Source organism: Hypanus sabinus, chromosome 6 (genome assembly GCF_030144855.1).
Source record: "Hypanus sabinus isolate sHypSab1 chromosome 6, sHypSab1.hap1, whole genome shotgun sequence".
NCBI classification, from domain to species: domain Eukaryota; kingdom Metazoa; phylum Chordata; class Chondrichthyes; order Myliobatiformes; family Dasyatidae; genus Hypanus; species Hypanus sabinus.
The window spans coordinates 31,118,915-31,146,429 of NC_082711.1; the positions used below are offsets into that span (position 1 = coordinate 31,118,915).

General features: G+C 43.7%; 1 protein-coding gene and 1 long non-coding RNA gene across 5 annotated transcripts in view; both read right to left on the reverse strand.

Annotated features, from left to right (window-relative positions):
- LOC132395384 (disco-interacting protein 2 homolog C) overlaps positions 1-6,369 on the reverse strand; it is a 594,953-nt gene extending 588,584 nt beyond the window's left edge. For 2 of the 4 annotated variants that reach the window (XM_059971899.1, XM_059971900.1), the window contains exon 1: positions 5,855-6,271. In XM_059971899.1, the coding sequence (XP_059827882.1) occupies positions 5,855-5,939 (85 nt within the window). In that variant the 5' untranslated portion in view covers positions 5,940-6,271. Of the gene's footprint in view, positions 1-5,854 lie in introns of all 4 variants that reach the window. The other 2 variants (XM_059971901.1, XM_059971902.1) reach the window with 2 other exon arrangements.
- Positions 6,370-6,657: 288 nt separating this feature from the next.
- Positions 6,658-27,505, reverse strand: LOC132395389 (uncharacterized). Its single transcript, XR_009512597.1, has 3 exons — positions 27,231-27,505; positions 16,841-16,932; positions 6,658-6,895 (listed from the first exon to the last, which is right to left on the reverse strand). It is a non-coding gene; the product is annotated as an uncharacterized LOC132395389 (long non-coding RNA).
- Between the last annotated feature and the right edge of the window lie 10 nt (positions 27,506-27,515).

Genomic DNA, 27,515 nt, shown 5'->3' on the forward strand with positions numbered 1-27,515 from the left:
GGCAGTAACATAAAGAAGTGAATCAGGACGCAAGCCAAACAACAAGGGCAAAGGGACAAAAGAATAGATGTCTAGAGTGGCAGCTAAAGGTTTGCCAGAGTTATAATGTTTAAATAATATTTAGACAGGTGCATAAATAGAAGAATTCATCCATGGACAGTTGTGAAGGGAGGAGGGTTGGCATCGCATCCCATCCCATAAAGTGCCGGAGAGGGAGGATCTTCACCTGGAAGATGTATGAGTATGTACAGTGAAAACCTAAGCCAGAGGGCTGATCAATCTTCAGCCCAGGACAGAGAACTCTGGAGAGCTACTGTTGCTGGCCTATGCCCCAGTAGGAGTGAAGGAGTTAAGAAGAAGAAATAGAAGAGGCTTTGAGGGAATTGGGCAAACACAGGCAAATAGGGCTCGTTGGGGTGGGTGCTTTGCTCAGCACAGATGAGCTGAAAGGCCAGTTTCCATGCTGGATTGCTCTATGACACATTTAAAATGGGATCTTAACGTAAGAAGATATTCCAAAGCTTTTGACCAAGAATGGAGAAGGCAAGCTACCAATGGGCGAGGAATCCTTCTCTGCTTTAAGTTTATACAGCCAGGCCACGGGGGAGGGTGGGAGGGAAGGAATTTGAACTCAGGTGGGAATTCTAAACTGAGAGCCACTTATGGATCAGTAGCCAATATTGATCAATGAGCAAAATGGGTATGGATGAGTAAGATGTCAGTGCAGGTTTGGAAAATGTAATGGTCTTGAATTAATTTTTGAAGGTTTCAAGATGGAGGGCTGACCAAATCACTGACATAGCAAGTGATGAAGACACAAGAGGAATGAGTAATATTTTTCAAAAAAACACAAATGTGGCAGCAAGATCAAAACCCTTCAATTATCTATCAAAACCCTTCAATTATCTTTCCCCTTTCTTTCTCCAAAGACATCAGAACCAGCAACAGTTCATCTGCCCATCATCACTATGACAAAGACTATCAGAAGAAGCTTCGTGCAGAGGTTTGGCCCTTGGCCTTCACAATCATGATCATTTTGATGATGCCTCATGATACACCTGTCCATTGAGGCATCAAGAACATGACGTGACCTCTGAGGGTGAGAGTGCAGGAGAGAGACATCAGCAGATTGGAAAATCCACTGTCATTATGTGAGAGTTACGCACAACCAGGATATTCTGTTGTGTGAAGTGGTCCACAGTGAAGAATAAGCAACTACAATCTCTCCAGTGGATTAAAAGAAAATTAGCAACTTATTACAAAACAAAAATCGTTCATAAATCACTTCTAAAATTTATTCCTTTTCCAAGAACAGTTTGCTGCAGGAGGAAACTAAAAGTAAAATACCCCAAATCTAAAATAAATCATAACAAGGCACTATGACCTCAAAACACAGATAGTTGGCCATTTTTCTCAGTCGAGGAAATTGTAATACTTTTCTGTAAAGAATTAAAAAGACATAAAACTCAATGAACTTCTCCAAAAGAAGCTTATATGAATTATCCATTTTCTAAACTTCTAAACATTTAAACAAAGAATACAAATATGTATATATATTCAGCTGGTTCTATAACCTTGTTAGACTTAGGTTAAGGGCAGGTGTGATATAACAAGTGGCACCTCTATTCATACAGAAACAAACCATGCTAAGTGCTGAGTGCTAAAGTGGCAATTTATCGTGCCCACAGGACCAACATCAGGGAGTAATGCTGAGTTCCCCTCACTCTGATCCTTGTACGTTATTCATAAATTATGGTGGTTAATGCGTCATAGCATCACAAAACTATAGCACATGTAAACAGGCCCCTCAGCCCATCTCACATATGCTAGGCTGAGCTGGCCCTATTTGCCCCATAACCCTCCAAATTTCCCTGTCAATGTATACCGGCCAAATGGTTTTTCAATATTAGAATTATTCCAGCCTCAGCCACTTCTGGCAACTTGTTCCATATACCCATCACCTGCAGTGTGAAAAAAAGCCCTTTCCTTTCTCACTCTGACCTGCTCTCCAGCTTGAAACTCCTCTACGCTGGGGAAGAAACTTTGCCTGGTCACTTCTTCTACCCCCTCGTGGTTTCATCCCCCTCTTTCTCCACCCCTCAGACTCCTTCACTCCAGGGGGAATAAAAAGCCTCAACTTTCCAGAATGTGAAGGGAGTTGGAGAAGCAACTAATATACCTGCTGAACAAATGCACTAAATCTAACACAACTGGTGCAGGTCAGGAATAAGCAACCCCCCCCCCCCTCCAAAACGTTGAATTTACTAACCCAAGATGGCTGTTCCTGTTGTTTTGAGATCTGCTCTTTCATTTAAGTAGTGTTTTCTAAGGGCAGGTCAGAGATATTCCCAGTCCTACTGGCAAGCCTGTTTTTCTCTGCATCCTTGTGTCAAGGATACCCGACTTTGAAAGCTTATTACCAGTTTAACATTGTCCTCCTTTACCTGTGCACTTGGCTCAGCTACCAAAAGGTCCATATGTTCACCTTGGTGAGAGTTGGGGGCTCAGCACAGTTACTGAAATTAGCCTTCTCTCCACATCATACAAAAACAGGCCCTTCGGCCCATCCAGCCGGTGCCGAAATATTATTCTGGCTGCATTCTCACTGCCTTAGTAAACAATACTGTATAGTGAAAGAGCCCACCCACCCCGGGCAATCCCTACCCCTGCCCATCCACCCTGAAAATGCGTGGAATGATTTTATTGGTCCCATCGACCTGCATCCGAGGGATAGTCCTCGAAACCCCTCTCACCCACGTACTTGTCCAAACTTAATTTAAATGTTGAAATCCGACCTGCACCCACCACTTCCGCTAGCAGCTGGTTCCGCACACTCACCACCGTCTGAGTGAAGAGGTCCCCCCCCCCCATGTTTCCCTTAAACATTTCACCTTTCACCGTTAACCCGTGACCTCGGACAACCTCAGTATAAAAAGCCTGTTTGCATTCACACTACCTATTCCCCACACGCGTAACACACACATTCAAGTTTAATTGTCATTCAACCATACATGAATACCCATGCATACAGTCAAACGAAACAGCGTTACTCTAGGGCTAAAGAGATAAACCCAGTGCCAACAGTTATACAGCATAAGGCAGAGATAGCACATATAAGATAGCAATAAATATACAGTCACTCAAAAACAATATAGCCCAAGTCTCTGAGTCGAGGGATGTTGTTGGCACACCGCAGACGAACGCAATCCATCTTGTCTTTCACAAGGTCTTTGTCTTGGAAAGGTAACCAATACAGCCAAAGACTCCCACGCACCCTGGACAACCTCACCCCCAGTGGAACATACAGAAGCCTGAAAGCACCTCCCGCCAGGTTTAAGAACATCTTCCATTGTAACACGGACATCGCAGGACAGGCTGGATACTCGGCCTCGCAATGCCCCCGGCTGTGCCTGCTCTTTCTCCCTAACTTTTAACACTATATTCTGTTTTGCTAATGTTTTTTATCCCCCTTTTATTATCTCAATACACTAATATAGTGAAAAGATCTCCATTCTGATACGCAAAACAAAAGCTTTTCACTGCACCCTGGTGCACATGACAATAACAACCCAATTCTGAAACAGTCACTATTTCAACGGCTGCGTTTTAGTGCCTGGTTCACAACGCCCGGACTTATTTTCTGGCAGAGCTGCTCGGCTACGATGTTATCGTTGCTGGCTTTTTAAAAAAGTAATTACTCATTATGGGAACAGACGTAAAGTACATGACGTGTAAGCAATGTTGCTTGCAAACCCAGTTGCAAAAGGGTTAAATCGCTTCCAATAACTTTATAATGCACAATCTGAAAAGGAGGACGAAAAATCAATGCCAACGTCCATTAGCTGTGCACTTGAAAGTCAAGTGTTCAGCCTATGTAGAACCTTCATGATATACAGTCCAAATCTGCGCCGTCAGTGAGAGGAGACCGAGTGTGGAGGTCACATACGGACAATTTCAAACTGCCAACTAATCAGCCCGTAGGATGGTGGTCTCTTGTAACGACTTTATGTCACGAGATTCCGCGTTTACGATTTTTAAAAAGCGCTGCATTTTGTATCCTCTCATTTCCTACTTGCGCCCAATCAACCGTCAAGTACATAGTTTGGTGGGATCCCATCCAATGCGATGACAAATTCACACACACACACACACACACACACACACACACACACACACACAACTCATAAAGAGACTTGGATCAGAGTCCTGCTTCCCGATCTCCGCCTCTCCAAAAGTTACCGACAGTGACCCGACAAAAGCCCCCCCCCCACAACACACACACACACACACACACACACACACACACACACACACACACACACACACACACACACACCTCGCACAAGCACGTGAGCGTAAGAACTTTCCAGGAAAGATCACAACTTTACTCTTTGATATAAACGGCGCGTCGTTTGAAGTATCAGATTTCGAATAGAGAGGGGGGAAAAACATCCGGCGCGCTTACACTTCTTCGAAAATTGTCAACAGCTTGGAGCTCGAATCTTACAAAACACACCAAGTTTGTTTATAATAAAAGTGAGCAAGCAGAATGGTGTCTTAAATAGACTAAAACCAGCTCGAATTGCTCACAACCACCGGATGAGTTTGTTAGATTTGACTACGTGATTAATGAATGGTGCACATCTTCATCGTTTTGAGAAAGACAGGACACAAAGGGTTAAACGCGATCGGTCACTCCGCCGCTGCCAGTTTGATCCCTAACAATTCGGTAAAGAAGCTTCTCTGCCGCCGGCTGCTGGTTTCTATTAATTCCTGTTTCGGAAGTCTGTGTACAAAGCCACCGAGGGGAGAACGTGCTCTCTGGCTCCGAACGATGAATCCGCCTTCAGCGAACTGCCTATCCACAACCGTGCACCGGGGAAAATCTCAAATTCTACAGGTATTAATGAGCTGACACTGCTCGCAACCGTCGGTCTGAAACGTAGATTTTATTACATTTGTTTTCAATGGAAGAAAGGGGTTTGCCCCCTCCCTTCCCACCGCCGCCCAACGTGTTACAGGTACCGCTATCCAAGTATCACAGAGAGACAACGGGAGTCGCTGGTTTGATTTCAAAAATCAAAATTGTACTCGTCATTTGTTGAGGTTACATACAAACATCAAACCCAATAGAATGCCACATCGACCTCAGAGTACACAGTGACACTAATTATCTTCCCACTTTCAGCTCTTTTCATCACGTAAGGTTAAGTACGGGACTATGCCGTCTCTCCCACCATCACAGTCAAATTATACCGTCTGCCACCAATGTACTAGTTGGGATATATTCATAAACCGAGTATCTCTTTGTTGTGCATTACACAACACACACACACACACACACACACACACTTGATTAACACGCCTCTTAATTCAATTTTTTTTATATTACGACCTCAAGTTTGCCGGATAAATTGGTGCTTGTTAATCGTTACACCCAATGGAAAACAAGACGATTTGACGCGACGAGTTGCATTTTACAAAATGCCAATTTTGACTTCTCCCTATTTCAAAAACCAAGAGGAATAACAGCCTCAACAGCAGCAAATCAGTGAAAAGAAATCCTGCGAAACCGTTAGCCGAGGAATAGGGCAAAAGCCCAGCCCTGACAATATTATTTTTTTTCACCTCCTTCGCCTTCAATGAAGTGTCACGGCTTCAGCTGAAAGGCAACACGGTATCATTAATATATCGTGCAGCAACAAGGGGAGGGGGGGTAAGAGAATCAAAGTGAAGGTGTGAGCATTGAATACAAGAGATAAGACTGGCAGATTTAGACAGAGAGCGCGGTGGCAGCAAATAGAGAAGCCCCCATGAAGGGAGAAAAAGGTTGGGGGAAAATATCGGCTTTTACCTTCGGATAATTCCAAATCCAGCTCGGCCAGCTTCGCCCTCACCTCGAGAGGAAGGACCAGACTATCAATACTGCGATCCGCCATTCTCTCTCTTTGTGTCGAAACCACACTTCAGCACTTTACAGCGAGGTAAAGGAGATGCATGATATTATGCACAAGGGGAGGGGTGCTAGTGTTGGTAAAGGAAGGGGGGGGATCTCCACCACTTCACACCACCGCCATGTCTGTTCCGACTCTGTCTTGTATGTGTGTGTGTGTGTGTGTGTGTGTGTATGTGTGTGTATGTGTGTGTGTGTGTGTGAGGGAGAGGGAGTGAAAGCACGCGCCCGCGCGTTCCCGGGACCAGCGCCACACGCGACTGGTCGCCGGGCGCGCTCACGCAGAGCGAGTCTGCCACCAGAGGGGGCGAGTGAGTGCGGAGGGTGAAGGACGCACGGAATCGGGCATGAGGAAGCAATGTCAGTGAAAAAGGTGCTGTGACTGCGTGGGAGTACGGTACAGTGGGAGTTCCGGACGGAGGCTATGATACTATTTAGCTGTCTCCCGTCTGAAAGGGAGAATGATACAACGTAGCTGTAAGGAAAGATAATATATCTGAGAAAGACACAGTGTGTCTATGCGTGAGAGTATTGGTTGATTACTGGAAACGCTTGTGTCTGTAAGCGAAATACTGTATAATGAAATTGCATATACGTTTGTAAGGGCCGCATCTATCAATGCACCTGAGAAAGAATTAACCATTGTACAAACTGGTGATTTATTTACTGTTTTCTCTTGCACCGAGATAAAGGGAACAGTTTTGTTTGCGTGCCAACCAAACGGATCATTCCATACACAGAAATAGATGGAGAAATTAAAGACGGGAGCAACACAAAACATTTCAGTCCAGATGAAACGTCGGCTGTGCATTTCCCTCCATAGCTGCTGCCTGACCCGCTGAGTTTCTCCAGCATTTTGTACGTTGATTAAGGCGTGTGACAGCAGACATTGCGCTTGGTGGGGCAAAAAGCAACGATCCATTTCTTTTCAGACAATGAGCCCTGAAATTGAAAAAAAACAAAGGTTTTAAAAGTTGGCTTCAATTTTTTCATTGCTTCAGCAGAAGCGGTAACCCTATTTTAATCTGCCGCTAAAGTTATTGATCCAATTTAAGACAAAACGAGTGACCGTGTTCTGGTCGGGGCAGCACAATAGCATTATGGTCAGCCTAACGCTATTCCAGCGCCAATAACCTGTATTCACCTGCCACTATATATTGTCTGTGAGGAGTTTGTACTTTCTCTCTAACTTTCAAATGCTAATAGTGTCTTATCTCTCTTTCCCTTATCATTTTCCCACCTTGTGGCACTTTCCCGGAGATTGTTTTTCTTTATCTTTATGTTTTTCATGCACAATCTATCTCTATTTGCCTTTGATATTTACTCTGCCTTTTTTGTCACAATACCTCGTCTGTTTAGGTTTATACAAACCCTCCCCGCCCCTTCATGTGTTTCATTTTCTCTCATCTGTTCCTGCCTCTTTATCTCTTATGGTTTCATTTGGGAGACACAGCTTAACCTAGGTTCCAGGTGAACTGAACCCTTCTCTTTCAGAATAGAATTGTTCCTCTTCCGCATGAAAGTGAGAAAGTGTTTTCCTCACTCTTCTAGAATCAAGCCCCATTTCTCATTGATACCCCTTTATCAGCTCATGTCCACCACTTTCTATTACTTGAACGGTCACAAAAGAAGAAAGGTCGTGAATGAGCGAGGTTTAAGTCCTCCAATAATTTTCATTTCTCACAAACATAGAAAAATCAATTGGATTGCTGAGCAATCATTTCTTCAATTCAGACCCACTCAAACAAAGTACAGGAGATGAAACTAACAACGACAATTATTGGAGTGGGCCAGGCTTTGGCAAGGGCAGGTGGAGTCTAAAGGTGCTGAGTAATTTGATGTAATTTGTTTTGATTGTGGAACTGGGGTTTGAGAAGTTGGAGCCAAAGGTATAACAAGCTCTATCATACAGACATTTGCATCTTTATCTTATCTCATTTTTACCTTTTCCCCACACATATAACTTCATACTCAGGCAGAAGATATCTTGCTTCATACTCAATATGCTAATGTACACATTCTTTCATTACTTTGAGGATTACTATTTCTTTATAATTTCATTGTATTTAGAGATACGTACTGCACCGTAAAAGGCCCTTCTGACTCAATGAGCTCATGCTCCCCAATTACATCCATGTGACCAATTAACCTGCTAACCCGCACAAATACATTTCAAGGCACTTAGATGGGTACATGGATAGAAAAGGAGTACTTGGGCTTTTTGCAGGCAAATGGGATTAGCATGGAGAGACAATCATGGTTGTCATAGATGAGAGAGAATGAAGAACCTATTTCTCCACTGTACATTTCTATAATTTCTACTATTCCTAGGTACGTGCCCTTCTCAGCCCTAGAAACTTAGTTGTGTTACTAGGTATGGTGGGGCAATACACTCTCAGCCATAGCTTAACTCCAAAAAGTTTATTACTTTAGATGGGGTAGGCTATGAAGCAACAAAAACAACAAGAAGTTCTGTTTTATCAAAAATTCCCATGGCATTTTATGAAGGACCTGATGAGTCCAGGTGAAAGGTTTCCACCCAAAACATCAGCTCTTTCATCCTCTCCATGGATGCTGTCTGACATGTTCTTCCAGCATTTTGTGTGTGAGTTACGTGGATTTCCAGCCTCTGCAGAATCTCTTGTGTTCCCATCACAACTGGTTTACACATTTCCTTGATTACAGATTACTCAGCAAAACATGTTAATGCCATTCTACACTGCATGATGTATCACTGGTTAATCATTGATTGGCCTTGGTTGAAACAATTATGTCACTATCCGATTTCCTTTTAATTTTCAGATCTCATCTCCTTGCTTTGCCTAAATTTCACTGGAGTCACACTAATATTTATGGGTTATCCCGGAACTGTAGCTGTGATTTGCAGGCAGGAACCTACATTTTCAGTTCCCAAGCTGACTCTCCAAATACAGAAAGAAAAGAATCATGGAATTCTGCTATTCACTTTAACATACCTCATTCACTTTGCAACAAAGGAGAGGGGAGATCACCACTACGAAGGAGAGATGGGGAGGAGGGCTGAGTCAGGGGATAGTCAGTGACTGATGTTTTAAGCAGGGGTGAAGAATGTGGACACAAAATACTCTGCAGATACCCGGGTCAAGGCAACATGCACATCACGCTGGAGGAACTCAGCAGGTCGGGCAGCATCCGTAGAAACAAACAGTCAACGTTTTGGGCCGAAACCCTTCATCAGGACTGAAGAGGGAAAGGGTAGGGGCCCTATAAAGAAGGTGGGGGGGGGAGGGTGGGAAGGAGAAGGCTGGTAGGTGCCAGGTGAAAAACCAGTAAGGGGAAAGATCAAGGGGTGGGGTAGGGGAAGCAGGGAGGGGAGAGGCAGGAGAGGTGAAGAAGGAGTGTAAGGGGAAAGCACTATGGGTAGTAGAAGGAGGCGGAACCATGAGGGAGGTGATAGACAGCTGGAGGAGGAGGAGGCAGAATGAAACTGGGATGGGGGAAGAGAGGGGGAGGGAGTTACGGGAATTTGGAGAATTCAAAGTTCATGCTAAGGGGCTGGAGACTACCCAGATGGTTGCACATCTGACCTGAGTTTGGCCTCATCATGGCGGTAGAGGAGGCCATGTATGGACATATCCAAATAGGAATGTGAAGCAGAGTTGAAGTGGGTGGCAACCGGGAGATCCTGTCTGTTGTGGCGGATGGAGCGGAGGTGATCGACAAAGCGGTCCCCTAATCTGTGTGGGGTCTCGCCGATGTAGAGGAGGCCGTACCGGGGGCACCAGATGCAATAGGTAACACCAGCAGATTCACAAGTGGTGTTGCCTCACCTGGAAGGACTGTTTGGGGCCCTGAATGGTGGTAAGAGAGGAGGTGTAGGGACAGGTGTAGCACTTATGCTTGCAGGGATAAGTGCCAGGTGGGAGATCCGTGGGGAGGAACGTGCGGACCAGGGAGTCGCGGACGGAATGATCCCTGTGGAAAGCGGAGAGAGGTAGAGAGGGAAAGATGTGCTTAGTGGTGGGGTCGTGTTGAACAAGTTAATTGGACATTGTAAATTATCCTGTGATTAGGTTGGGGTTAAATAAGTGGGTTGCTGGACAGTGCAGCTCGTTGGGCCAAAAGGGCCTATTCCATGCTGTATCTCTAAATAAAGTAAAATAAATAAAGAAACAAATATAATGGCATTCCGAGAGGATACTTGTTAATGCACATTGCACAGAGGGGAAGGGAGTCCTGCAGTGGATAAATGTTGGTCTGGACTATTTTCTGAATGGTATCTTTTGGTGCCCAACTACCCATGCAAACATAGTCCCAGTTTTAACATCTTAACCAATTACTTCCACAGAACAGCTTTTGGAAAGCATCAAGTTGGATAAGTCTCTGGGACCAGACGAGATGTACCCCAGGCCAGTGTGGGAGACGAGGGAGGAGATTGATGAGCCTCTGGTGATGATCCTTGCATCATCAATGGGGTCGGGAGAGGTTCCGGAGGATTGGAGGGTTACAGGTTCCTTCCTTGTTCAAGAAAGGGAGTAGAGATTGCCCAGGAAATTATAAACCAGTGAGTCTTACCTCAGTGGTTGGTAAGTTGATGGAAAAGATCCTGAGAGGCTGGATTTATGAACATTTGGAGTGGTATAATATGATTAGGAATAGTCAGCATGGCTTTGTCAAAGGCAGGTTGTGCCTTATGAGCCTGATTGAATTTTTTGAGGATGTGACTAAACACATTGATGAAGGTAGAGCAGTAGATGTAGTGTATATGGATTTCAGCGAGGCATTTGATAAGGTATCCCATGCAAGGCTTATTGAGAAAGTAAGGAGGCATGGGATCCAAGGGGACATTGCTTTGTGGATACAGAATTGGCTTGCTCACAGAAGGCAAAGAGTGGTTGTAGACAGGTCATATTCTGCATGGAGGTCAGTGACCAGTGGTGTGCCCCAGGGATCTGTTCTGGGACCCCTTCTCTTCATGATTTTTATAAGTGACCTGGGTAAGGAAGTGGAGGGATGGGTTAGTAAATTTACTGATGACACAAAGGCTGAGGGTGTTGTGGATAGTGTGGAGGGATGCAAAACTGGGCTGAGAAGTAGCAGATGGAGTTCAACCCAGATAAGTGTGAGGTGGTTCATTTTGGTAGGTCAAATATGATGGCAGAATATATTATTAATGGTAAGACTCTTAGCAGTGTGGAGGATCGGAGGGATCTTGGGGTCCGAGTCCATAGGACACTCAAAGCTGCTGTGCAGGTTGACTCTGTGGTTAAGAAGGCATATGGTGTATTGGCCTTCATCAACTTGTGGGATTGAGCTTAAGAACTGAGAGGGAATGTTACAGCTATATAGGACCCTGGTTAGACCCCACTTGGAGCACTGTGCTCAGTTCTGGTTGTCTCACTACAGGAAGGATGTAGAAACTATAGAACGGGTGCAGAAGAGATTTACAAGGATGTTGCCTGGATTGGGGAGCATGCCTTATGAGAATAGTTTGAGTGAACTTGGCCTTTTCTCCTTGGAGTGGCGGAGAATAAGAGGTGACCTGATAGGGGTGTATAAAATGATGAGAGGCATTGATCATGTGGATAGTCAGAGGCTTTTTTCCAGGGCTGAAATGGCTAACATGAAGGGGCACAGTTTTAAGGTGCTTGGAAGTAGGTCCGGAGAAGGTGTCAGGGTTAAGCTTTTTTATGCAGGGAGTGGTGAGTGTGTGGAATGGGCTGCGGGCAACTGTGGTGGAGGTGGATACGATAGAGTCTTTTAAGAGACTTCCGGATAGGTACATGGAGGTTAGAGAAATAGAGGGCTATGGGTAACCCTAGGTAATTTCTAAAATAAGTACATGCTTGGCACAGCATTGTGGGCTCAAGGGCCTGTATTGTGAGGTAGGTTTTCTATGTTTCTATGTAACAGCACTGAAGTACTAACTCAGGTTTCAGCTCAAGTGCAGAATGCAGAAATAAACAGCTTGTAGGATAGAATGGAACTTGTATGCCAGTGCAGCACGGAGAGCAGAAAGCAACTGAAGCGAAACCTATAGGAAATTCAAAGGCGACTGTAAAATCGACGCTTGAATGGACAATGTAGAGCAGTGAGCAATACCACAATAAATTATATTTCAAATTAGTAAAATACAATTCCAAAGTTGTTATATTATGACCTCTGAGCTTTATTTGGAAACTCTTAATTGAATGGCCCTTTCAGTTCCAATCACAAAAGAATGAAGAAAGTGTCTAACTTGGTACTTAAGGGTGCAACAGCAGTATGAATAGTCTAGTGGACCAGTACCCAGGGACCTGGGTCATTGATTTGAAGTCTGGAGTTCGAATTGCACTCTGACAACCGGGGACTTTAAAATTCAGTTAATTAAATCTTGCATTTTCTCGTCACTATTACTAAAAGTAGATTTTGTAATGGTGACTAGTTCTGAGGTCACTCGTGTCTTGTAGAGATGGTGTGTATGTGATTCCGGACTGGATGGTGGGGTTGACTTATAACAGCCTTCTGAAATGACTTAGCAAGCTTGTCAGTTCAGCGGCAATCCTAATGGGTAATACGCGCCCCTTCCAGCAAGGTTCAATCCTGCTGATAGGTTAGTTCGAATAATCCTTACTGTTTCCCAACTGAATTATAAGGAAAGGCCACACAAAAAAAAACATGAATACCTGCAACTTATGAGAAATTGAATGAGATAATTTTTGCACAACTCTATATACTCAGCCGCCATTTTATTAGGTACACTTGCTCTTTAATGCAAATATCAGCCAATCATGTGGCAGCAAAATGCATAAAATAATGAAGACCTGGTCAAAAGATTCAGTTGTAGTTCAGACCAAACCACAGAGTGGGGGAGGAAATGTGATCAAAGTGACTTTGACCATGGTGCCAGATGTGGTGGTTTGAGTATCTCAGAAATTGCTGATCTGTTAGGATTTTCATGCACAACAGCCTCTATTGTCATGGGCATAGCTTCCCCAACATACAGAACACCTTCAAAAGGTGATGCCTCAAAAAGGCAGCATTCAACATTAAAGACCCCCATCACACAGGACCTAAGACAAGGGAGCAAAATCAGGACATCAAGTCTGCTCCATCATTTGATCATGGCCATTCCAATTCCCTCTTAATTCCTTCTCCTGCCTTCTCTCCATAACCCATCACACCCTGACTAATCAAGAACTTACCAGCCCCCACCTTAAATACACCCAATGACCTGGACCCCATAGCTGCCTGTGGCAATGAATTCCACAGATTCAGCACTCTCTGGCTAAAGAAATGTGTTTTCATTTCCATTCTAAATAGAGCAACCCTCTATTCTGAGGCTGCCCTCTCTGGTCCTAGACTTCCCCATAATATGAAACATCTCTATGTCCGTGATATCTACGCTTCTCAACATTCAATAGGTTTCAATGAGATCCACCCCTCATTCTTTAAATTCCAGTGAGTACTGGCCCAGAACCATCAAATGCTCCTCATATGATAAGCCTTTCATTCCCAGAATTATTTTCGTAAAGGTCCTTTCAACCCTCTCCAATGTGAACATACCCTTTCTTAGAAAAGGGGCCCAGAGCTGCTCACAATACTCCCTGAGGCCTCACCAGTGCTTCATAAAGGCTCAGCATTACACCCTTGTTCTTATATTCTACTTGCCTTGAAATGAATGCTAACATTTCATTTGTCTTCCTCACCACCCACTCAACCTGCAAGTTATCCTTTAGGAGATCCTGCACGAGGACTCCCAAGACTCTTTGCACCTCTGATTTTTGAATTTTCTCCTCATTTAGGATATAGTCAATACCTTTATTCCTTCTTCTGAAGAGCATGACTATACACTGCCCTGCACTATATTTCATCTACCATTTCTTTGCCCATCTCCCAATCTGTCTAAGTCCTTCTGCAGACACCCTGATTCCTCAACACTTCCTACGCCTTCACCTATCTTCGTACCGTCCACAAACTTGGCCACAAACCCATCAATTCTGTTATCCAAATCACTGACATACAACGTAACAAGAAGCGGTCCCAACACTGACCCCTGCGGAACACCACAAGTCACTGGCAGCCAACCAGAAAAGGCTCCCTGTAATCCCACTCTTTGCCTCCTGCCAAATAGCCAATGATTTATCCATGCTGGTATCTTTCCTGTAATACCATGGGTTCTTACCTTGTTAAGGAGCCTCATGTGCAGCACCTTGTCAAAGGTCTATCCTGCTTGTTATTTCCTCAAAGAATTCCAACAGGTTTGTCAGGCAAGATTCTCCCTTGAGGAAACCATGCTGACTACGGCCTATTTTACCCAAAACCTCATCCTTAATAATTAACTCCAGCATCTTCCCAACCACGGAGGTCATGCTAACTGGCCTATATTTTCCTTTCTTCTGCCTGAAAGAGTGGAGTGACATTTGCAATTTTCCAGTCCTCCAGAACCATGCCAGAATCTAGTGATCCTTGAAAGATAATTTCTAATGCCTCTACAATCTCTTCAGCCACCTCTTTCAGAACCCTGGGTGTGTTCCATCTGGTCAAGGTGACTTGCCTACCTTCAGATCTTTCAGCTTCCCAAGCATCTTCTCCCAGGTAATAGCAACACCCCCTGACGCTTTCAAACTTCTGGCATACTGCTAGTGTCTTCCACAGTGAAGGCTAAGGCAAAATACTTACTCAGCTTCTCTGCCATTTCCTTGTCCCCCCATTACTACCAGCATCATTTTCCAGTGGGCCATTACCTACTTTTGCTCTCTTTTACTTTTTATATATCTGAAAAAAATTGTTATCTTCTTTGATATTATTGTTTTCATATTTAATCTATTCCCTGCTTATACATTTTTTTTAGTTGCCTTCTGATGGTTTTTAAAAGCTTCCCAATCCTTTCATTTTTCTATTGTTACCAGTAAGGAGGATGTACAGGAGTCTGAAGAGACACCCAATGTTTCAAGAACAGCTTCTTCACCTCCATCATTAGATTTCTGAATGAACAAGGAACCAACAAACACTACCTCAGTATCTTATTCCTCTCATTTTGTACTACTTATTTAAATAGATAAACAGATTTCACAACATTGCCAATGATATTAAACCTGATTCTGATTCTGAAATGGGTTGGTTTGAGGAGGCCCTTATACGAGTTAAAAACTAAATCATACTCAAATCAAAACTACTTAGTTATGGTTTACTATAACACATAAAGGAACAGCATCTTTAAAATTCTATTAATACAATAATCACATTTCTCTGAATACAAATTTTCCTATTTAAAAGTATAAACAGTGCCATAACTTTTATAGCTCCATTAACAACATAAACAAGATTAATCTCCCAGGATGTTTCTTGCACTTCCTGCATGCAGAAAGAATGAAAGGACATCAAGCTGATATTTTTGGCCTGTGGAAAAGCTGAATCAGACAGAGAAACAGAGCTTAACATTAGCTTGAGAAGCAATATTTTTTCCATGTAGTTGTATTGTAAATTTCACAACTCAATGATTAATTTTGGATAATTAGCAATTTTAAACTTATTGCACATTTTTCTTCTGGTAGAAAAGGTTATCTGACTCAAAACATTAAGTTGAGTTTATTGTCAAATGCATAAGTATGGTGAGGTAGAAGTACAATGGGATACTTGTTTGCTGCAGCAAAGTTTAAAGTTCAAAGTAAATTTACATAGTACAGCACAGAAAATGGCCCTTCGGCCCACAATGTTGTACCAAACCAGCTAAAAAGTTAATCAAAAAATCTCCAAAAACTAATCCCTCCTACCTACACAATGCCTCTATCCTTCCATTTCCTTCATATTCATGAGCCTAGTTAAACATCTCTTAAAAACACCACCCTAGGCAACACATTCCAGATATCTACCACTCTCTGACTAAAAAAACTTACACTTCACATCCCCTTTGAATATACCCCCTTTCACCTTCAATGTATACATTATACAATATTATACATTTCTACCTTAGAGAAAAATGCTCTCTGTTTATTCTATCTATGCCTCTCATAATCTTATAAACCTCGATCAGAACTCCCCTCAGCATCCAGGGAAAACAACCCATGTCTGTCCGACCTCTCATGATAGCACATGCACTCTAAACCAGGCAGCATCCTGGTGAACTCTTCTGCACCCTCTCCAAAGCCTCAGCATCGCTATGTGCAACAGTCCGGATGCGGCCTAACCAGAGTTCTATAAAGTTGCAACATAACTTCATGACGTTAGAACTCAATGCCTTCACTAATAAAAGCAAGTATTCCGTAAGCCTTCTCGACCTATAAGAAGCCATGAACTTGCCCTGAACAGTGTATGATCTCCTTGCATTTGCCCTACCAAGATGCAACACCTCACATTTCTTTGGGTTAAGCTCCATCTGCCATTTCTCTGCCCATATCTGCAACTGACTTATATCGTGCTGTTTTCTTTGGCAGTCTTCTACACCATCCACAACTCCTCCAATCTTGGTACCTTCCGTAAACTTACTAACCCCCATCATCTACATTTTCAACCACGTCATTTATGCACTTTACAGACAGCAGAAGTGGCAGCACAGATCCCTGCAGAACATTAATTTCAGGCATGCAGCTCAAGTAAGACCTTTTGACCACTACCCTCTGTCTTCTATACGCCAGCCAGTTCTGAATCCAATTCGTTGTGGACCCCATGCATCCTAATCTTCTGAATTAGCCTCTTGTGAGGAACTTTGTCAAACATATGAAAATCAATGTAGACAACATCCACTGCTCTATCTGCATCAATCTATCTCATCACCTTGTCAAAAAACTCAATCAAGTTGGTAAGGCTCGACTTGTCCTGCACAAAGTCATGCTGGCTCTCCCTAATTAGACCATGGGTTTCCAATTGCTCATATATCCACTCCCTAAGAATTTTCTTCAGCAATTTCTCTACCGACGTGAGACTCACCAGCCTATAGATTCCAGGATTTCCCCTTGTTCTCTTCTTAAATGGAGGTACAACATTAGCCACTTGCCAGTCCTCCAGGGCCTTGCCTGTGCCTAGAGAGGTACAAAGATACTGGTCAATGCCCCAGCAATCTCGTCTCTTGCCTCCCTCCATAACCTGGGGCAAATCGCATCAGGCCCTGGGGTCTTATCGAACTTACTACTCATTAGTAGGCCTAACACTCCTGTAACATATTTATAGATTCAACACTGATTTCCTGGTCTTCCATGTCCTTTTCCTTGGTAAATATGGAAGTAAAATACTCTTTAAGGACCTCACTCTCATTCTCCTCATCCAAGCAAATGTTCCCTTTTTATCCTAGAATGGTCCTACCCTCTCCTTAGTCACCCTCTTTCTCTTTATTTGTAAATTTATTTTCAAAGTGCATGCATGTCACCATACAAAACCCTAAGATTCATTTTCTTGCGGGGATACTCAATAAACCCAATAACCATAATAAAATCAATGAATGATCGCACCAACTGGGTAAACAACTGGTGTGTGAAATACAGCAAACTGCAAGTACAAAATTTACAAAAAACAATAAGTATTGAGGACATAAGATGAAGAGTCCTTGAAAGTGGGGTCAGAAGGTTGTGGGAACATTTTAGTGATGGGGTGAGTGAAGTTGGGTAGTTACCCACACTGGTTCAGGAGCCTGATGGTTGAGGAGTAATAACTGTTCCTGAACCTGGTGATGTGATTTCTGATACTCCTGTACATTCCTCCTGGTGGAAGCAGCAAGATAAGAACATGATCGGAGTGCTCGAGGTCCCAGATGAAGGATGCTGCTTTCCTGTGACAACGCTCCATGTAGATGTGCTCAATAGTGGGGAGAGATTTACCCATGTACTTCTTGTAGGATTTTCTGTTCAAGGGATTGGTGTTTCAAACACCAGGCCGTGATGCCACCAGCCAATATACTCCTCACCACACATCTATATAAGTTTGTCAAAGTTTTAGATGAAACGCCGAACCTTCAGAAACTCCTAAGGAAGTAGAGGTGCTGCCGTGCTTTCTTTGTAATTGCACTTCCGCGATGTGATCCTTCTGAAATGATGACACCGAGGATCTGTAAATTGCTGACCCTCCCCACGTCTGATCCCCCAGTGAGGACTGGCTCACGGACCTGGCTTCTTCCTCCTGAAATCAATAATCAGCTTCTTGGTCATGCTGACGTTGGATAAGGGGTTCAATCACAAACAAGAGAAAATCTGCAGATGCTGGAATATTTTCCATTGAGAGCAGGGGAGATTCAAACGAGAGGACATGAGTTGAGAGTTAGGGGGCAAAAGTTTAAGGGTAACACAAGGGGGAATTTCTTTACTCAGAGAGTGGTAACTGTGTGGAACGAGCTTCCAGTAGAGGCAGGTTTGGTATTGTCATTTAAAGTAAAATTGGATAGGCATATGGACAGGAAAGGAATGGAGGATTATGGGCTGAGTGCGGTTCGGTGGGACTAGGTGAGAGAAAGCATTCAGCACGGACTAGAAGGGCTGAGATGGCCTGTTTCCGTGCTGTAATTATATGGTTCTATGGAAACAGCCCGAAACATCGACTGTTTACTCCTTTAAATAGGTTCTGCCAGGTCTGCTGAGTTCCTGCAGAATTTTGTGTGTTGCCTCAGGGAGAGATTGTTGTGGTGGCACCACTCAGCCAGAATCTCAATCTCCCTCCTACATGCTGATTCATCACCGCCTTTGATTTGGCCTATGACAGCGACATTGTTAGCAAAGTTAAACATGGCATTGGGGACACAGGTTTGTAGTGCATCAGTGCTGCTGGTGATTGTGGAGGAGATGTGGCCAATCCAAACTAACTGGGGCCTGCAAATGAGGAAATCAAGGACCCAGTTGTACAAGGGGGTATTGAGGCCCAAGTCTTGAAGCCTATTGATTAGTCTTGAGGGGATGATAGTACTGAAAGTCAAGCTGCAGTCGATAAAGAGCATCCTCCTGTATGAATCTTTGCTGCCCAGATGTTCCAGGGTTGAGTGACGAGCCCATGAAATGAATGCCTTGTGCGGGGATGCAAATTGGAGCAGATCCAAGTTGCTTCTCAGGCAGGAGCTGATATGTTTCATCACCAACCTGTTAAAAAACTTCACTACTGTGGATTTAAGTGCTAATGGATGATAGTCATTGAGGCAGGTTGCCATGTTCTTTTTAGGAACCAGTATAATTGAAGCCTGCTTGAAGAAAGTAGGTACCTCAGACTGCTGAAGCGAGAGGTTAAGGATCTCACTGAACAGTCCAGCCAGTTGAACAACACAGGCCTTTAGTACTTGGGCAGGTACCCCAACAGGGCTGGATAGTTTTGGTGGGTTCACCCTCCTGAAGGTTGCTCTCACATCAGTCTCAGAGTCTGAAATCACAGAATCATCAGGGATGTGGGAGTTTGTGACAGTTCCTCCATGTTTTGACGGTCAAAGCAAGCATAGAGGCATTGGGCTCACCTGGATGCAAAGCCCTATTGTCACCTGTGTGAGTTGATTTCACCTTGTAAAAGGTGATAGTATTCAAGCCCTGCCACAGCTGATGAAAGTCCTTTATGGATTCAAGTTTAGTCCAGAATCGCCACTTTGCCCTTGAGATGGCTTTCCGGAGACCATCCTAGACCTCTTGTAACTTGCATATGTTCATACACGTACATGCAACGCGAAGCGCTGGAGGAACTCGGCAAGTCAGGCAGTATCTCCAGAGAGGAATAAACATCAGCATTTTGGGCCTAGACCATTTTCAGGCCTTTGATGGGCGGATGAAGCTACGATAGCGCCTGTCAGCGACTCCTTCGAGCTCACCTGCGATATTTCTACCTTTAATATCTCTCTTTTTCCTTTTGAAGGTGGAAGGGGTTCTGTGAAAAACCCCGACCTAGAACTACACTCAAACTCTGATCCCTTGTGGAGTTGGGACCCAATCCCGGGGGCTAATGACGGGACATTTTTTGACATCCCAAGGACGCGGCTTAGAAGGCAAGCGTGGCTTTAGTGTTCCGAGGGCTTTGCAGTCCCTGTGCGCAGGCTGATTCTGTGCCAGTGCCACCGACCGAAGCATTGCAGGAGGGCACAGAGCAGCAGATTGGTTGGCAGGGGCTCTGTATTCAGTGAATAGTGTGCTGTCTCTCTCTCTCTCTCTCTCTCTCTCTCTCTCTCTCTCGTTGGTGGGGGGAGAATTAGTTGCCGATTTTTGAGTCCGAGGGCTTGGGGGAGAAAACGATGATGTGGCAGACTTTAATACCATAATCAGCAAGTTATTTGTCTTTGTTGGTCTCCCCTCTGGCTGTGAAAGTGGGGCGCCTCTGCCCCTTTATTAGGGAGAGAGAACCTGTGGTAAGTTGAATTGTCAGGTGAATGATTAGTTTTTCTTGTACTGCAGGTCATGGTCTTTCTAGGGGCTTTGCAATTTCTTGTTTGGTGGGTGGAGGGTGATGAAGTAAGTGGGGAGGGTGGGTCATTGTCTTGCTACTGCTTTTGCATGGGAGGGGGAATAGGGGGGCTTTGGAGTTCTAACAGTTTTTACCGTCACTCACCCTTTGGAGCACAGTTCTGTTTTTTTGTGTGGATGTCTGTGAAGAACAAGAATTTCAGGTTTTATATTGTATATATACTCTGATATTAAGTGGAAATATTGAACTAATGAACAAGACCTATCATCAGGTTTTCAGCTTGTGCAAAATCGGTTGTGTTTATTAATGTGTGTGCATATGGCTTCACTGTCTGCAAATGATCAGGATGGCGTTCATACACGTCGACATGTAACTCCGCTGCATTAAAATGCAGCAAAAGGATGATCATCGTGCAAGTTGGGAGGAAGTGAAGTCAGAATACTGAAAACAAACACAGAAACCAACAGTGGAGAAAAGGAATAAGCCTGACTGCAGCTCACAGTAGTGCAGATTAGTTCTGAGTCTTGCCGTAGAAAGCACTGATTTACATCTGATCCTCTGCAAACTTCAGGCCTCAACGCCAGAGATCCTGCAGATGCCGGAAGTTTTGAATAATATGCACAAAGTGATGAAGGAACTTGGTAAGTCAGGCAGCATCTGTGGAGAGAAACAGTCAAATTCTTGGGCCGAGTTCTTCTTCAGTTCCTGTGAAGGGTCTCGGCCTGAAACATTAGCCATTTATTTCCTTCCATGATGCTGCCTAGCCTGCTGAATTCCTCCAGCACTTCGGGCATGTCGCTCAAAACATCAAACTTCAAGGCAGTTGTTCTAGATAATTACTACCTAAGTGAGCCAGTGTTGCAGATATGGCATAGTACCAGGTTCATACAGACCTTTCTCACTCCCTCACTGCCTTCTTTAACTTCTCCAGCCTTTCTAGAACCTTCCATCATTCCAACTTCATAATGAAGCCCTCTAAAGGAAATCCCATTAGTTCCCTAAAGCCATTGGGCTGGGAAATAGTTTTTCTCTCAGTGAAAATTTGCATTGAGAGAGCTCCATTTTGATTACTGTCTTTTTAAGAGACTTCCTGCTCCATTGGTCTTGGAAATCCTTCAGTTATTGTTGATTTGAGAAGCCTAATACCTTCATTGTTTAGAAAATAACTTAAATGAAATTCCACTTACATTCCTGATTCCGGAAGTTAAATGAAAGCTCTGCACTGGATGTGTTGTTAAGATCCTTAAATTTGCCCCGGACATCAACATGAGATAGAGTGAATGAGCAGGACACTGATGCGGCACTGTTAAATGTTTCTATACTGTATTTGTGTCCAATAGTTTCCTGCATAAATTCATCCCCTGGGTACGGAATTGAGCAGGTGCTATTTCAGAAACACACTCACTGGTAACTTTATTAGGTACACCTGCTCGTTAATGTAAATATCTAATCAGCTAATCATGTGACAGCTACTCAATGCGTAAAAGCAAACAAGAGGTTCAGTCATAAACACAATATACTCTGCAGATGCTGGGGTCAAAGCAACACGCACAACAGGCTGGAAGAACTCAGCTGGTCGGGCAGCATCTGTGGAAACGAACAGTCAGTGTTTCGGGCCGAGACCATTCGTCAGAGGTTCAGTCATTGTTCAGACCAAACACAGGAATGGGGGAAGGAATGTATGTGATCTAAGTGCCTTGGGCTGTAGAATGGTTGTTGGTGACAGACAGGGTGGTCTGAGTATCTCAGAAACTGCTGATCTCCCGGGATTTTTACTCACAATGTTCTCTAGAGTTTACAGAGAATGATGCAAAAATTAAGAAACCAGTGCGTGGCAGTTCTGTTGGAAAAGTGCCTCGTTAATGAGAGAGGTCAGAGGGAAATGGGTAAAATGGTTCAAACTCACAGGAAGGTGACAGTAACTCAAATAACCACTCTTTACAACAGTGGTGTGCAGAAGAGCATCTCTGAGCACACAACATGTTGACCCTTGAGGTGGATGGGCTGCAGCGGCTGAAGACCATGAACACAATGTACGCTCAGTGGCCACTTTATTAGGTACAGGTGGCTCCCAAATAAAATGGCCACTGAAGGTAGTTTTATTTGACTTGGTTGCTATCAGTCTTCCTGAAGATTGCTGGAACAACGATTCAGGCAAGTGGGGAGAATTCCATCATGTTTATTGTCATGCCCGTGTTGGAAACAAGTTGGGGGTCCAAGAGGTGCTGCACAAGTCCCAGTATGTGATCTGCTCTACCAGCCACGGATTTTATGTGGCTGGTCCAGTTGAGTCTCTGGTCATCTTGATCCCCAAGGTGTTGTTGGTGTGGGACTCCATAATGTAGTAATGGCATTGAACATCAAGGTAGATTCACTCTTTGGAGAGATGGACATTGCCCAGTATTTTTGTGGCACACACGTTACCGACCATTTGCCAGACCATGCCTGAATATTACCGAGGTTTGGCTGCGTGAAACGTGGGGCTTTTACATGTGTGGAGAAGTTGTGAGTGGAATCATCCCATAGTGGACATCCCCACTCTGACCTTACAGTAGAGGGAGGGCCATTGGCGAAGCAGCTGAAGATGGCTGTGCATACAACACTGCCCTGAGGAACTCCAGCAGTGATCTACGTCCTAGGACTGAGACTAGTTCCTGACAACACAACCATCTTCCTTTGTGTGAGTGTCAATATCCACTGACTGGTTTTATCATAGCTCCTACCTGTCACATCAACCAAGTGCTGCATTGATGCCACGTGCACCTCAGCTCTCATCTCTTGGGACCCTTCACTTTGGATGAAAGATGAAAAGTTTAAAGGGAACATGAGGGGAATCTTCTTCACTCAGAGGGTCGTGAGAGTGTGGAATGAGCTGCCTGCACAAGTGGTGCATACGAGTTCAATTCCAACATTTAAGCAAAGTTTGGATAGGTACATGGATGGTAGGGGTGTGGAGGGATAGGGTCCCGGTGCAGGTCGATTGGAGTGGACAGTTTAAAAGGTTTCAGCGTGGACTAGATGGGCCAAATAACCTGTTTCCCTGCTGTTCTTTTCTATGAATCTATGACTCAATTTGGATCAATAAAGTCTGAGGCGAGCAGTTCCAGTGAAATCCAAGCTGGACATCAGTGAATAGGTTGTTGGGGAATAAGTATCTTTGGAAGTTCATGATTGAGAGTAAACTGTTAGGGTAGTGCTCATCCAGGCTGGACTTGTTCTGATTTTTGTAGATACAATATACCTGGGCAGCTTTCCATATTGTGGGCTATGTGTGGGGGAGCAGTTTGGCCACAGCTCGTCCAGCACACAGGTCTTGGCAGGAATGTAGTCCGATCTTTTGCTGTTTGAAGAGGTCTTCCCTTTTCTTTATATCATGTAGAGTTAACTGGGAACTGGATTTTGTGATGGTGGGGGTCTCAGGAGGAGGCATGGTTTGATCATCTGTTTGGCACTTCTGGTTAGAAATCCCACAGAATTAAAATTAAAACTCCGGAATCTTACTGCCCAGTTAATGAGTTCAAGCAACAGAAAACAGCTTTAATCCTCATGTTTTTACTGGAATAATTAGAGAAGACAAATACAAAAATAAAATAAATAGTTTGAAAGCAAGGAAAAATAAACTGGGACAGAATAATGTTCAGTTCCAACAAATAGATATCTAGGCATCACACACCAAATGCAGGAGTATCTCAGCAGGACAGGCAGCATCTATGGAGAGGAATAAACAGTCAACTTTTTTGGCCAAGACCCTTCTTCAGGATTGGAAAGGAAGGGGAAATATCGACTGCCAATTCCTCTCCATAGAAGCTGCATGACCTACACAGCTCCCCCGGCATTTTGTGTGTGTTTCTCTGGATTTCCAACATCTGCAGATATTTCCCCTTCCTTTTGAAATCTGACCATAATTCCTGAAGGATTTTGAGTCAATTTGTCAAAAGGTCAGCTTTGTCTGATTTACTTGTCCCACAGAAAACATACTATCTGGATGTGTCACAGCTCAGTACAACTGATTGGTCCGTGAATGCACGGAACTGCAGAGAGTTGTGGACACATTTCAGCATATCACAGAACCCAGCTTTCCCTCCTTAGTCTCTGTCTATACTTCTTGCTGTCTCAGTGAAGCAGCCAGGACATTCTCTCTTCTCCTTCCCCCATCTGAAAGTACGTCCCATCAGACTCAGGACAGCTTCTACCCTGATGTTCTAAGTCTGTTGAACAGTTCCCTGGTACGGTTAGATGGACTCCTGACCCCACAATCAACCTCATTATATTGATGCACCTTATTGTCTACCCTGCTCTGCACTTTCTCTGTGACCGTTGCACTGTTACTGTTTTACCTTGTACCACCTCAATACACCGTGTAATGATCTGATCTCTATGAACAGTGTGCAAGACAAGCTTTTCACTGTATCTCAGTACATGTGACAATAGTAAACCAATAATAAAAATCTATTTCTCTACTCTTCATACAATGTTTTATACTTCTTAAACAGACGAGAACAATAAATGATTAACTGCATTTTCAATAGCCATAATTACCATTTTGAATACAGACAGGTAACTATGCAAATTTAAATTTACAATGATAGCACATCTTAAATAGCAGAATCCCTACTAATATTTAAATACAGGTGGCTGGACTGAAAGTTTCTGAATATAAATTCCAAACACCAAAAGTATACCGAGTAGGTGCTTGCCATACTGGGGCAGCTACAATAGACAATAAACAATAGACAATAGGAGCAGAAGTAGACCATTCGGCCCTTCGAGCCTGCACCGCCATTTTGAGATCATGGCTGATCATCTACTGTCAATACCCGGTTCATGCCTTGTCCCCATATCCCTTGATTCTCCTATCCATAAGATATCTATCTAGCTCCTTCTTGAAAGTATCCGGGGAACTGGCCTCCACTGCCTTCTGAGGCAGTGCATTCCAGACCCCCACAACTCTCTGGGAGAAGTTTTTCCTTAACTCTGTCCTAAATTACCTACCCCTTATTCTTAAACCATGCCCTCTGGTACTGGACTCTCCCAGCATCTGGAACATATTTCCTGCCTCTATCTTGTCCAATCCCTTAATAATCTTATATGTTGCAATCAGATCCCCTCTCAATCTCCTTAATTCCAGCATGTACAAGCCCAGTCTCTCTAACCTGTCTGCGTAAGACAGTCCGGACATCCCAGGAATTAACCTCGTGAATCTACGCTGCACTTCCTCTACAGCCAGGATGTCCTTCCTGGAGACCAAAACTGTACACAATACTCCAGGTGTGGTCTCACCAGGGCCCTGTACAAATGCAAAAAGGATTTCCTTGCTCTTGTACTCAATTCCCTTTGTAATAAAGGCCAACATTTCATTAGCCTTCTTCACTGCCTGCTGCACTTGCTCATTCACCTTCAGTGACTGATGAACAAGGACTCCTAGATCTCTTTGCATTTTTCCCTTACCCAACCCTACACCGTTCAGATAATAATCTGCCTTCCTGTTCTCACTCCCAAAGTAGATAACCTCACACTTATTCACATTAAACGTCATCTGCCAAGTATCTGCCCACTCACCCAGCCTATCCAAGTCACCCTGAATTCTCCTAACATCCCATCACATGTCACACTGCCACCCAGCTTAGTATCATCAGCAAACTTGCTGATGTTATTCTCAATGCCTTCATCTAAATCGTTGACGTAAATCTTAAACAGCCGTGGTCCCAATACCGAGCCCTGTGGCACCCCACTAGTCACCACCTGCCATTCCGAGAAACACCCATTCACCGCTACCCTTTGCTTTCTATCTGCCAACCAGTTTTCTATCCATGTCAGTACCTTCCCCCCAATGCCATGAGCTCTGATTTTACCCACCAATCTCCTATGGGGGACCTTATCAAATGCCTTCTGAAAGTCAAGGTACACTACATCCACCGGATCTCCCTTGACTAACTTCCTGGTTACATCCTCGAAAAACTCCAATAGGTTAGTCAAGCATGATTTTCTCTTGGTAAATCCATGCTGGCTCGGCCTAATCCTATCACTGCTATCTAGATATGCCACTATTTCATCCTTAGTAATGGACTCTAGCATCTTCCCCACTACTGATGTTAGGCTGACAGGTTGATAGTTCTCTGTTTTCTCCCTCCCTCCTTTCTTAATAAGTTTTTCCTGGCATCTGTGCGTACAGGTACTTGTGCATAACGTACATGTAATTGTGCATCTGACGCTGAACACAACTCATTAGGGCCCCACTTCCCCAGTCCCTTTAAACTCATCTGGGCTCGATTTCCGGTGATATTTTTAAAATCACCATGACACTCTTTGCGCCATTCCTTATCCAGAGCTTCACTGGATAACAACCATAATATTGTGTAACATTTCAAAAATGAAATGTGTCTTGGTATATTAATAGCAGTAATATCCAATAGCCTGGGAAATCTGATCATCCAGTAGCATTGAAGTCGTGAGTGTGCCAGATTGAGTTATACTGTATTACCTGTGGTCCCTTCACTTAAATCATTGGTATAAATTGATAGAATTTGATGGCTGGAATGTTGATACCCCAACCTTCAATACTGTTGCACCCCACGAGTTATAGTCCCAACAAACTGTTAAGAACCCCTTAATCCCTGTTCGGCGTTTAATGTCCAGTAACCAAACCCCAGTATACACAAAATCCACTGGCTTCCTCTCATCAACTCTGCTAGTTATAACCTCAAAAACTCAAACAGGTCTTTCAAAAATGACAAACACCATTTATAAATCTATCTTGACTCTGCACAGTCTATTTTTTTCCAAAGCATTGTTGCCACTTCCTTAACAATAGATTCTAGCTTTTCCTACTAACTTTCCTACAGTTTAACTGGACTGAGTTTTTCTTTTTTCTATCTCCCTCCTCTTTTAATAAGTGGAGGTACATTTGCTGACTGTTGGCCGACGGGAACTGTTTTAAATTCTGTAGAATTTCACTGTGAAATACCATTCTGAATTTTCTCAGAAGCCTTTCCTGCATTGGAGTACAGTGATCTTCATAAACACATGCAAAATTGCAAAGTTTCTTCTGCCTCTGGAAGACAAGAATAGGTGAAACAATTATTCAAAGGATTTCAAAGTACAGTTATTATCAAAGAATGTATAAATTATACAACCTTGAGATTTTTTTGCTCACAGGTAGCCACAAGGTAAGAAACCAGAAATAACCCAATTAAAAAAAGATGAAGATCAACACCCAACACACTAAGAAAAGGGGGGAGAAAACACAGAT